We start from the raw sequence: 12,518 nt of genomic DNA on the forward strand, positions 1-12,518 counted from the left end.
AAATATATATATATTAAAGGGGGTGTCCATTTTACAATGACAAGTCTGCAATCACTGTTTGTGACTGCAGGCTTGTGAATCATCACAGTGCACATACGGTGGATTCTCCATTGTCAGTGCCAGGAACAGCGGTCACGTGCCCACCAGTATGTGATATGTATACTTCCAGCCACATTTTGACTAGACTGTTTCCAGTGCACTCAATACAAGTGTATTGTGTGAGGACAGAAGCAGTCTAGTCAGAATGTGTCCGGGAGTATGCAAACCACATACTGGTGGTCACCTGACCGCTGTTTCTGGTGCTGACACTGTAGAATCCTCACATGATCGCTGTTAGTAGTCACATAGCGTGACTGCAGACTTGCAATTTAAGACCAGACAACCCCCTTAATGTATAACTAGACAGACTTTTGGTTCTGGACCCTAGAAAGAGAGGAATAATCCCACACAACAGATCCTGCTGTCGGATGCATTCAATAATACAAGATTGAACTGAGCAAAGAAACTGCAAAATAGAAGAAATGGTAAGTAGTAACACTGATTATCTTTTATATATATAGGCAGTGCCTCTGCAGAAATGTGCAGCCAGTGAGCGCAGTCGGGGCTGAATACATGGACAAAGCATGCAATCAGGTGTCAGATTCCATAATAATCCTCAGTTAATTGTGTGAGGTGCTGTGATGGAAAAGAACACCACTTACTAATGGCACATTCCTGTTCTGAGAGAGCAGTTCCTCCACCTTTCCAGTTCTCCCAGTAGCTGCAGTAGAGCAGCCCTCCTCACACCTCCACCCGAGGAGACACCACTCCCCCTAGCGGCAGAACGCCGCGCAGCAGGGACCTGTGCTCTCCCCGCCCCTGATGTGCTCAGACGGCGTCACCCTGTGTGAAGTTTGCAGGTTTCCTCTCCAGCCTCCCCTTATCTTAGTCTGCACGTTGCTTCTCGGTGACTAATAACAATGTCTCAGGATAATAGAAATTGAGGGCTGTTTACAAAGTCTATGGCGGTTGAATATAAAAAGGAGCAGGGCAGCTGGCAGCATCACAGTCACTTTGGGAGCTCTCAGGAATTACCAGCGCTCATCTTCTCCTAGAGGACTCTGGATTGGGGACTTTAGCAAGTCTGGAGCACTTTTTTCATCCTTTTTGCATCTTTTATAGCCATCACTTCTTTTTTATATTATTTATTGATTTTTCCTTTTTTGGGGATTTTATTATCTTTTATACCCATTTTCTTCTGTATTAATAATGGATCTGGAGATGATTCTTTACCTGCTATTGGCTCTTCTACAAGGCACCTGTGGAGCAGGTAGGGACGAGGCTGCTGATCTCAGTATTAGTCCATGGCATGTAGTAATAATAGTGTGGCGCTTGGCATAGGTTGGCATTACCCTGAGCCTGTGCTGGGTGATCAGGAGCTTCTTGGCTCGAACCTGTTAGTTGCAGCCAGTGCATGGTGTCTATGGGATGGCTGATGTCCCGCTTACAGGGCAGGGTTGGGGGCACACAGGTGGGTGAGAGGATGCCCTCTGATGCCCATCACACGCAGCCATCTCTCCCCGTCCTGGGAACTAGGAGCAGCCGGCACATGGGAAGGACCCAGCCGGCTCCTGTGCCGGAACATGACACCAGATTAGCCGCGTAGTCTCGGTAATCCCGCGCTTGTTATTGCGCAGGCAGAGTATTGTGCACACAATGTCTCACCCCCATAAACTCGGGGTAATTGCGCCCTCTGCTATTTACGGGCACTTTATGGCTGTGCTTCAGCGATCAGGTGCACAGAGGTCGGGAGGGTCGGGATTAGGAGGCAGCGAGCCCCGGCTGTCACTGAGCGCTGTACAGGGCGTGAGAGCACCTTTATAGAGCGCCCGGATCAGCGCCACCGAGGGGCACCGGGGCCGGATCATGTGCGGGGCCCCGCTCCTGCTCTTAGGGCCACAGCCGGTCAACAGGGAGCAGACAAATAGAGATAGATGGGTCTAGAAATAGGTAATAGACTGATGGATAGAAAATAAGGGAGATAGATAATAGAGAGAGTAGATATATAGATGATAGATAGATAATAGAGAGAGAGAGAAGGTATATAGATTATAGATAATAGATGATAGATATATATGAGATAGATAGATAGATAATGGAGACAATAGATATATAGATGATAGATAGAAGGAAGGAGATGGATAGATAGATAGATAGATAGAAAGATAATAGAGAGAGAGTAGATAGACAGATAGATAATAGAGAGAGTAGATATATAGATGATAGATAGATAATAGAGAGAGAAGATATATAGATGATAGATATATATGAGATAGATAGATAGATAATGGAGAGAATAGATATATAGATGATAGATAGAAGGAATTAGATAGATAGGTAGATAGATAGGTAATAGAGAGAGTAGATAGATAGATCGATAGATAGATAGGTAGGTAATAGAGAGAGTAGATAGAGTGGATAGATAATAGAAAAGAAGGGAGAAGAGAAACAAAATATATAGATAGTTAGAAAAGATGTATATACAGGGTAGATATATATATATAGAGAGAGAGAGAGAGAGAGAGAGAGAGAGAGAGAGAGAGAGAGAAGATATATAGATAGAACAGAAAGAGAGACAGTGGATAGATAACAGAAAAGAAGTGAGAGAGAAACAAAGTAGATAGATAATAGATAGATAGATAGATAGATAGATATGGGATAGATAGATAGATAGATAGAAAGAAAGATATGGTGGATAGGAAAGAAATGAGTTCAAGAAAAAGGTAAATAAAAAAGGTAAAAGGCAGAAAAAAGGAGAAAAATTAATAAATAGTGTGACACAATAAAAAGAAGTGATAGATGAATATAGAAAGAGCAAAAAGAAATTAAGGTGAAACATAATAGATAGAAAAAATGTTTGTGAGAGTGGGTAAAGTGACAGAGAGACAGTAATAAATAGTCATATAAGATTATCTCTGGATCTGTCCATCTCTCTGCACACACAGTAGATAGACTGATACTTCATTTCTGATTAGCATTATTCCCCATGTAGACTAGGCCGGGGTCGGTGAGCGCTCAGCCCTTGTTCCTGGCACACAGAGAGCACAATGTAGACTCTCAGGAGACTGGCAGGCTGAGCAGATAACCCAATATTCCTAGTGACCTGATTTCTGGGCACATTGCAGCACCACAGTCTGTGCCAGCAGTGACACCATGGCTGTGAGGAGCCTCCCGGCTGGTTGCCAGCTTTGACCAGGGCGTTATTCACAGTTTGCAGAACATTGGCTCCTGTACCATACAGAGAGCAGCCTTGTGCTCCACTTCCATGCTGTACCCACATATTAATATCATGTATGCGGTGACATGTTTCGTCCTGCCTGCTACTATTATCATGGCAGGAATGCACACAGGCCATTGCACAACAATACTCTCCAGCTGGAGTCACATAGCCTTACCCTGATGCAGCATCCTACTATCACCACGTGAGGTTCCCTATAAGTCCCATCACTGTCACAACTAACAATGGTCACATTTAGAAATTGATGACGAGGTGCGCTCACACCAATACGTTTCTCAATAGAAGATATTGGAATTGTGTAACATAAATGTTATGTATTAAAACCTTTGTCCTAATTCATCTGCAGGGTCAGGCAGAACGTTCTCATCCTCTGAAGACTCCTCTCTGGCAGAAGCTACAGCTGCTCATCAGTCCTCTGGCGCCCCCTTGAGGCCACGCAGATTTAAACGCTGTTCTTGTTCATCACTCATGGATAAAGAATGTGTCTACTTTTGCCACCTAGATATAATCTGGATAAACACTCCAGAGTAAGTGTCATACGACTTTAGCTTTTAAGCGTCTGTGGCGGATTTTATTAGTTTTCCACCAAAAAGTCCATCGACGTTATAAAGTCAATTATCTTGATATGGAACTTTTGCTATGTCGGGTACCAGATCTAAATGACACATCCAAATCACAGTTTACAATATTGTTAATAATGATAACTTGTATTGATGAAGTATCACGTTGGGTCTTATGTATGAAATGTCTTTATATGAAATAAGAAAAGTTATCGTTTATGTCTCGTAATGAAGAAAATGGCGGAATGATTGCACAATACCAAGTCATAAAATTTCAGGCAGTCTGATAATTGACAGTAGGTAATGACCATGCGACACACCCAATCTGCCCAATTTGTCTGTTTTCCCTCATATACTAAAAGCTTACTTAGGATACGTTTTAATGGATGTTTCCTGGCCCCACACCTATCCCACAATTCTGTACTGTCGCAGATAGCTTTCCTGCAGAGGATAGATGCTTAATGTTGTAGTCCTAAATCCCCAAGGAGATTAATGGAGTTTTTATTACCTTGAGCAATAGGACAAATGTCTATGATTTTCCTACAGGCTCTATACATGAGGCAGTTCCATAATATCATTAGCAACCTGTGTATATTATATATAGATAGATAGATATTTTAATATTTTTTATTTTTTGGATATATATATATATATATATATATATATATATATATATATATATATATAGACATATATGTACATATTATATATATATAGTCTCTATATATTTTCTGCCCTATATGTAACACAATTATCTCTCACAGAATGGAATTGTGATGGGCTTGTGTTTATTCAGGCAGCACGGTGGCTCAGTGGTTAGCATTGTGGCGCTGAAGTCCTGGGTTCAAATCCCACAAAGGATAACATCTGCAGGATTTTTTATGTTCTCCTCATGTTTCCTCCCACACTATAAAGACATCTTGATAGGGAATTTGGATGGTGAGCCCCATTGAGGACAGCCATGACAATAGCACTGTGGAACATGATGGCGCTATATAAATAATCTGAAGATGAATTTTCGACAATCCAGCTAACGTGGAGTGATCAGAACTGTGTCATATTGGATCAGAGCTAAAAGCAGCCAAGTAACCAACACCTAAGACAATGAATACAAGTTTAACCTCATACAGCCGTAGGGATTCCTAGATCATTTAACCTCTGCTGTAAATCAGCACACATCCTCGAGGTTTGGAAATAGCATCAATTGTAAATGTTCCTAAAAATGGGGACTCCGAATTCTGTTGGCGCTTCTCGGTACTCGGTGTGACTAATGCAAGCACATTGGCCTTGATATTTGTTGACACATAACTAGAGAGTTTTCTAAAGCAGTAACTATGTATAATGGGCTCGGACTGATAGCGTAATAGCAGTAAATATTTGCCTTACTCTTTACCTCTCAGGCATTTACAGAGAAATACTCCTAAACTGTGATTTAAGACCCATTAACAAGCTATTAATTGAAATACAGGTTGCAACCTGTATAACTCGCTGGTATGCCGCTGTGAAACTGAGGCTTGCAATTTGTGAAATTGTATGCCATTAAATAAGACGAAAATTAAAGTCTTTTTTGTGTAAAGGTTATGTGCAGCGTCTACTGTGTGGGAAGTTTTTCTATTGCCTGACACTAAGTGTGTACCATAAATAACCCCTATGGATTTGCAGTTGCCGAAATCTCTAATATCAAAACACCTACCATTGGCTGCACTAGTAAATTGTTTAGTCTGCCTAACAAATTGGCACTTAGAGCAGTTTCCACACCTAAAAAAGCCCAAGGGTCTTCTCTCAAGCCAGGTGCCCGCTGCCTGTGGTTTTTGATAAAGACTATGTACCAGGCGGTCCCCAATTGATCTCCCCCTTCTGTAGGTGATGCTAGGTAGAGGGGAGATAAAGTCCTTAAGGTTTGGATCGGCCTGGAGTACACCCCAATGCCTTTTAATAATCTGGTACACCCTGTCAGATTGATTATCATAGGTCCCTATGAGTCTGACCAGGTCCGAAGTGTCTCCAGATCTCTCCCGAGTGCTTAGTAGAGTAGACCTATCACTCTCAAGCGCCTCCCTATATGATTTAGTAAGGACCTCAGAAGGATATCCTCTCTCCTTAAACCTACGATAAAGCTCACCAGCTTGATGTTTAAACGTGTCTACCTCAGAGCAGTTCCTGCGTATCCGCAGAAACTGACCCTTCGGTATACCACGCCTAAGGGGGGTGGGGTGATGGCTATGCCACTGTAGGAGACTATTTGTCGCAGTCGGCTTACGATAGGTGTTCGTAGTTATACCCCCATTGCCATTTTTCGAAATCGTAAGGTCCAGGAAGGCAATAGTGTGTTCATGATACTCTGATGTGAATCTCATGCCAATATTATTAATATTGATCTCCCTGACAAACCTCTCAAAATCAGCCCCTGGGCCAGACCAAAGAATAAAGATGTCATCTATGTATCTGGCCCAGAGGCCGATATAGGGCTGCCACCATTTCTCCTCCTCCGGAAAGATAAAGGTTTCCTCCCACCAGCCCAGGAACAGATTAGCATATGTGGGGGCACAGGGGCTCCCCATTGCTGTGCCCCTGACCTGGTGGAAGTACTTACCATTAAAGATAAAAAAATTATGGCTGAGGATAAAAAGGAGAAGCTGTCTGACAAATTTGTTATGTTCAGCACATTCAATTGCTCGTGACCTCAAGAAATGTTCAACAGCCCCTATGCCAAAGTCATGGGGGATGCTGCTGTACAGTGCCTCAACATCAATGGAGGCTAGTATCATATGAGGTTCTACAGCAACATCCTCCAGCATACCCAATAGGTGCAAGGTGTCCCTCACATACGAGGGAAGTGATAAGACGAAGGGCCTCATTTTTTGTATTGATATATGGGCTCTTTCTAGTCATTGTGTTATACAAGTACTATACAAGTATTTTGAGTGACATTATATATTGTCCTGTGTGGGACGCTATCAAGGGAGGTTATTTGGCATTATCTGTGCACCTAGTCTCTTTCTGCCCTTCCTTCATCCCTTTTATTGCTTTTTGTTTTCCCGCCTGTAGCTGGTTAGTAACTTTATAGGGCCAGCAGGTGAAAGCCGTCGCGGAGTGGGGGCGCCAAAAAATATCTATCAGGGTGCCAACCTCCACAGGCCAGGAAGGGATAGCAGGAGAGTGTAGGGTCAGTACATTAGGACAGGTGCACTTGGTAGGTCTGTTATAAATGTTTTTTTGTTCTCACTGGGAAGTGGAATTTTTAGAATATACCTAATAAAATTTAAACTTTTAAGGGGTTATTTATGGTACACAGTTTGATTTTCCCTTTTGCTATATTATTTTACTGTATGTTTCTACTGACACTAAGTGGAACATGGAGTTTGTATTGATATACGTATCCAAAACCAGATTGACTGATGATTGTTTCTGACATGGAAACACGTAGTATTGCTGTCAGTCATCTCTTCTACCTGTGCCCCAATAAGTGGGGTTTGGATTCTGGTATTTATGCTATATATATATATATATATATATATATATATATATATATATATATATATATGTTCTTTTTTATGGAATGGGATTTATTTGCAGATCTAATAATGTGGCATTTATTTTACAGAAAAACCGTGCCTTATGGACTTGGAGGTCCTCGACTGAAACGTTCGCTGCAAGACACAAAGGCAGAAGAAGTTATGGAGTCTAGTAGCAGGTGTATCTGTGCCAAGCGTGAGGACAAGAAATGCCTGGACTTCTGCCAAAGTGCTGCAGATCTCAGGTGTGTGCAAATACTTTCAGTCTGAAAAAAAAAAATAATAATAATGACGGAGCGATCCCTGAGTACACCCTGTAGCTGAGGAGGCCTTTATCTCAGGAGCATGTGTGGAGAAAAGGTGTTCCTTCAATTGTGCCTTACAGTGCTTTGTTTTCTTACGCAGTGTCCAGCCTTCCGTTAAAAAAGAAAGTCACCAGGTTCAGAAGGCCAAAGTGTGTAATGGACTCCTATTGGGAGGGCAGTGTGTTCAGAAACTTCATCCAGACACCAAAAGGTGAGCGGTCGACTGATACATAGTGAAAGATTGGAAGCTGCTTGTATACATCAGCTTGTAGAAGAAGCCTCCAAAGGAACACTTTACTTTCACCCACCCAGATTGATTCTGCGGCACTTACAGTCACCTTGACCATGCTGCTTTATTTCCAGATGAGTGTTATAGAGGAGGAGGAGGGATTGACCCTTGATTTTACTGTCACCAGTTTTTTTGCCAGCTAATCTTAGCACAGCATATTGTAGACACAGAGACACTGATTCCAGCGATATGTCACTTACTGGGCGACTTACTGAAGTTTTGATAACATCACTGTTTTAGCAACAGGAAATTATCAGTAGGACTAGTAAACCTACTGCCAGGTAGTCCTGCATATTCATGAGCTCTGTGTAACCCTGCAAATGACTCGCAGCTTTCTGCCTATGCACAGTGTACAGGGAAAGTTGACATACAGTGGCATAGGCAGGGTTATACAGAACGCTGTATTCAGAGAACTACTATATATGCTGCAGAGAAAACTGCAGCAAGCAGCCCAGTAAGTGATCATTGCTGGAATCAGGGTCTCTGTACTTAAATCATGTTGCTCTCTGATGGGGTAACACAAACCTAGTGATAGATTTACTCTTAAATCTATAGTTTTGAGTTCTTTAATAATCCCTCTATGTAGTTTTATACAGAATATATCATTAGGAAGTGTGCATGAACAATATAACCACTTTGCATTAAATGTGAGATTTCCCATGATAAAGTAAAGACCTGGAGGAGAAGGGCATTGTGCTGTGGTCCCTTCATTATAGCAATCAGCGGAGGTCCAAGGCTGAGACCCCCCACTGATGACATCTTCTCATATGTCTAATCCATTCTCTTTCAGCTCTTTCTTATAATCTGTAAAATAAAAATTGTTGTAAATTCAAGAGCTTTTTTTTGTAAATCTTTTACTTTGAAATAAAGCAGAAATCATCATTTATTTCGCAGAACGGAATCCATCCGACAAGCCATTAAAAGATCATATATCTTTGCCAGGCTATTGAAGAAGCTCCAACAGATGAAAGATGAGAGGCGTCCTTGGGCACACAGAAGGAGAGGAATTTGGAAACGTACAATAACAACATCATAGTTGACGAAGTGAGAACTGTCACCTTTCCTCAGTGTGGGAGACATTGCTGTCAGTGAATGTGTTCCTTGCGCATATTTTATTTTTTTCTTGGTGGCTAAGTGCACTTAATTTATGAAGACTTTTTAAAGTAGAAGATCTGGAACTACCATCCAGCTTCAAGATGGACATGTGAGATGGAGGAAAGGCGGGAATCCTTGCTGAAATATTGCTGCTGGTTACGGAGATGAATGCCATAGGAACATGGCTGCGTTGGAACAGAATTTTTGAATAACCTGCCGAACAACATTCATTGCTACTGACACTGACAGTAAAACACTGGAACATAATATTGAGACCGACATGCCTTATTCACATGTAATGCTGCACATGGACCTCCTGTGCAGCTAGACTCGTAAAGCTATGCCATTGTTTGAGGACGTGTTCCATAATGCATACCAGTCTACCTCAGGTTTACTTCCTCTGAAGGGCTTCCTTCTGGCCTATTTTTTAGCTTGTCCTGTGAAAACACCTTGTGTCTTAATTCTCGGAGCTAATCAATGATTTGATTAGCGATAGGTTGGTGTGGTCATAGGAATTCGAGGGTCTCGCACAAGCTAAAACTGGGTTTTTTTCATAGCAGTTATTTATTCTGCTATCTCTTATCTAAATTTATTATGTGAATATTTTTAAAAATATTTATATTATTATTTGTCAAACTGCTATATTTACTGTGTTAAATATACATTTCATCAGGCCATATTGGTCTATGCATGTTTGTATTTCTGTATGAAAAAGAGCTTCATGCCTTCAGTAATAATGTTAAAATAAATATTTTGTAACCCTATAAACAACATTGTGACTTTTTGTTTTAGCAAATCAAGATTTTAGCCAAATTACCTGGCTTTAGGTTAAGTAAATGATGCTCTATATAAATATTTCTGATCACAAATGACCCCATTGCAGTAACCGATAACATACAGTATGTACCTTAGGCCTCCTTCACATGTCCGTAATGCATTTATGTGTTGTATCCGTTTATTTCATGGATACCACACATACCCATCATAGTCTATACTGCTATGCACATGTCCATGTGTCCGTGCAAAACACATGGAGATATGTCCAGCACGGATGACAATACAAATCTATGAGACTGTGAAAACACGTACAGCACACAGATGGCATTCATGTGCCGTCCATGTTTTACATTGCAAAGTATAGGAGAAGTTTTTTCATTTCTTTCTTTTTTTATTCATACTGGAAAAACACTGATGACACACTGATGGTAAAAATGGACACACGGATGACACACTGATGGTAAAAATGGACCCACGGATGACACTGATGGTAAAAACAGACACAGGATGACACTGATGGTAAAAACGGACACACGGATGACACTGATGGTAAAAACGGACACACGGATGACACTGATGGTAAAAACGGACAGACGGATTACACACTGATGGTAAAAACGGACACACGGATGACACTGATGGTAAAAACGGACACACGGATGACACTGATGGTAAAAACGGACAGACGGATGACACACTGATGTAAAACACTGATGACACCAGTGTATACAAGAGCTTAGGATGCAACAGCGCAGAAGATGACACAGTGGTAACTTAACCAAAGATTTTTTATTATGCTAACACAGCAATTTGAATAATTCAGATACAAAATTGAACAAGACTAGCAGATTATTAGAGTGCAAAACAATGTTTTACAATTTAAGCATAAGTCACTTCTTCAGATAGAAACAGATATAACAATTAAACCTTGTCACTAGTGTTGAGCGATACCGTCCGATACTTGAAAGTATCGGTATCGGAAAGTATCGTCCGATACCGGCAAAGTATCGGATCTAATCCGATACCGATACCCGATGCCCGATACCAATACAAGTCAATGGGACTCAAGTATCGGACGGTATCCCTGATGGTTCCCAGGGTCTGAAGGAGAGGAAACTCTCCTTCAGGCCCTGGGATCCATATTAATGTGTAAAAGAAAGAATTAAAATAAAAAATATTGCTATACTCACCTCTCCGACGCAGCCTGGACCACACCGAGGGAACCGGCAGTGTTCTTTGCTTAAAATGCGCGCGTTTACTTCCTTCCGTGACGTCACGGCTTGTGATTGGTTGCGTGCCGCCCATGTGACCGCGACGCGACCAATCACAGCAAGCCGTGACGTAATTTCAGGCCCTGTATGCCTAAATTCTGCATTCAGGACCTGATATTACGTCACGGCTTGCTGTGAATGGTCGCGTCGCGGTCACATGGGCGGCACACAACCAATCACAAGCCGTGACGTAATTTTAAAATGCGCGCGTTTCCTGCCTCCCGTGACGTCACGGCTTGTGATTGGTCGCGTCACCCATGTGACCGCGACGCGACCAATCACAAGCCGGAACGTAATTTTAAAATCTTGAATGCCTAGAATTAGGCATTGAGGACCTGAAAATTACGTCACGGCTTGCTGTGATTGGTCGCGTCGCGGCCACATGGGCGGCACGCGACCAATCACAAGCCGTGACGTCACGGAAGGAAGTAAACGCGCGCATTTTAAGCAAAGAACGCTGCCGGTTCCCTCGGTGAGGTCCAGGCTGCGTCGGAGAGGTGAGTATAGCAATATTTTTTATTTTAATTCTTTATTTTACACATTAATGTTGTTTCGATACCGATACCCGATACCACAAAAGTATCGGATCTCGGTATCGGAATTCCGATACCCGCAAGTATCGGCCGATACCCGATACTTGCGGTATCGGAATGCTCAACACTACTTGTCACACAACTCACTAAACACTTACAATAGATACAAGCATCTCTGTTATATTACTCTGTCCTATGTAGCATGACAGTCAGCCTTGTACCAGTCACCGTCATTACCCTTTCACTCTGGTGATAATGACACATGTCATCGAGGCCCTAACAGGAGTCTATGCTAGTACTCCATTAGGCCACAAGTCCCTTCTTGGTGAGTCACTTCTAGCACACATTGCAATGGCCGCCTCTGTCCCCTGAAGCATGGCTGTGGTCCCCTGTGTGCTGCACTTCTGTACCTCACGTCGCCGATCTGATGAATGTCCCTTTAATATGGTCTGCTTGCTTCTCGTGACTCTGGTCCCGCTCACTCATTTTTGTCTCTGTTCACTTAGCTCCGGTCTCAGTCTCTTGGTTGTTCACTCAGTTTCTGGTTCTGGCCTGGTCACTCGGTTCTTCTCTCAGTACTGGTTGGAACCAGTCTGGTCACTCAGTTCTCCACTGGTCACTTGATTGTTCACGTGTATCTGGTCACTTGCAATGGCGGCTTTAAGCAATCTCGCTGCACCACACATCTCTCCTGCTACAGATTCAGGCACTGACTCCACCCCTTCACGGCCCTCCTGGGCCTTTTGTAATTACTAACTGCGACAAAGCTATCACCTAACCTGCTGTCTCCTCCAATCCTCTTACCCTCAGGAACCATTCATTATACAGTTCCTGCTGACGCAATTCTTTCCATTGTCCTACAATCTTTGACCAGTAGATGGCGGCACTCACTTGCA

At 42.4% G+C, this 12,518-nt stretch overlaps 1 protein-coding gene across 1 annotated transcript; it reads left to right on the forward strand.

The window, feature by feature from the left end:
- Nucleotides 1-886: 886 nt before the first annotated feature.
- EDN1 (endothelin 1) lies at nucleotides 887-9,797 on the forward strand. Its single transcript, XM_077269896.1, has 5 exons — nucleotides 887-1,309; nucleotides 3,624-3,804; nucleotides 7,442-7,597; nucleotides 7,758-7,868; nucleotides 8,841-9,797. Exons 1-5 carry the CDS (start codon nucleotides 1,249-1,251, stop codon nucleotides 8,980-8,982), a joined length of 651 nt encoding a protein of 216 aa, XP_077126011.1. The 5' UTR covers nucleotides 887-1,248; the 3' UTR covers nucleotides 8,983-9,797.
- Nucleotides 9,798-12,518: the final 2,721 nt, after the last annotated feature.

Source organism: Ranitomeya variabilis, chromosome 6 (assembly GCF_051348905.1).
Source record: "Ranitomeya variabilis isolate aRanVar5 chromosome 6, aRanVar5.hap1, whole genome shotgun sequence".
Lineage (NCBI taxonomy): Eukaryota > Metazoa > Chordata > Amphibia > Anura > Dendrobatidae > Ranitomeya > Ranitomeya variabilis.

Excerpts from the sequence above, each read along its gene's own strand:
- EDN1 (XM_077269896.1), top strand. The coding sequence starts at position 1,249 with ATGGATCTGGAGATGATTCTTTACCTGCTATTGGCTCTTCTACAAGGC. Across the intron at positions 1,310-3,623 it reads ACAAGGCACCTGTGGAGCAG|GGTCAGGCAGAACGTTCTCA; the intron begins GTAGGGACGAGG and ends ATTCATCTGCAG. Across the intron at positions 7,598-7,757 it reads CAAAGTGCTGCAGATCTCAG|TGTCCAGCCTTCCGTTAAAA; the intron begins GTGTGTGCAAAT and ends TTTCTTACGCAG.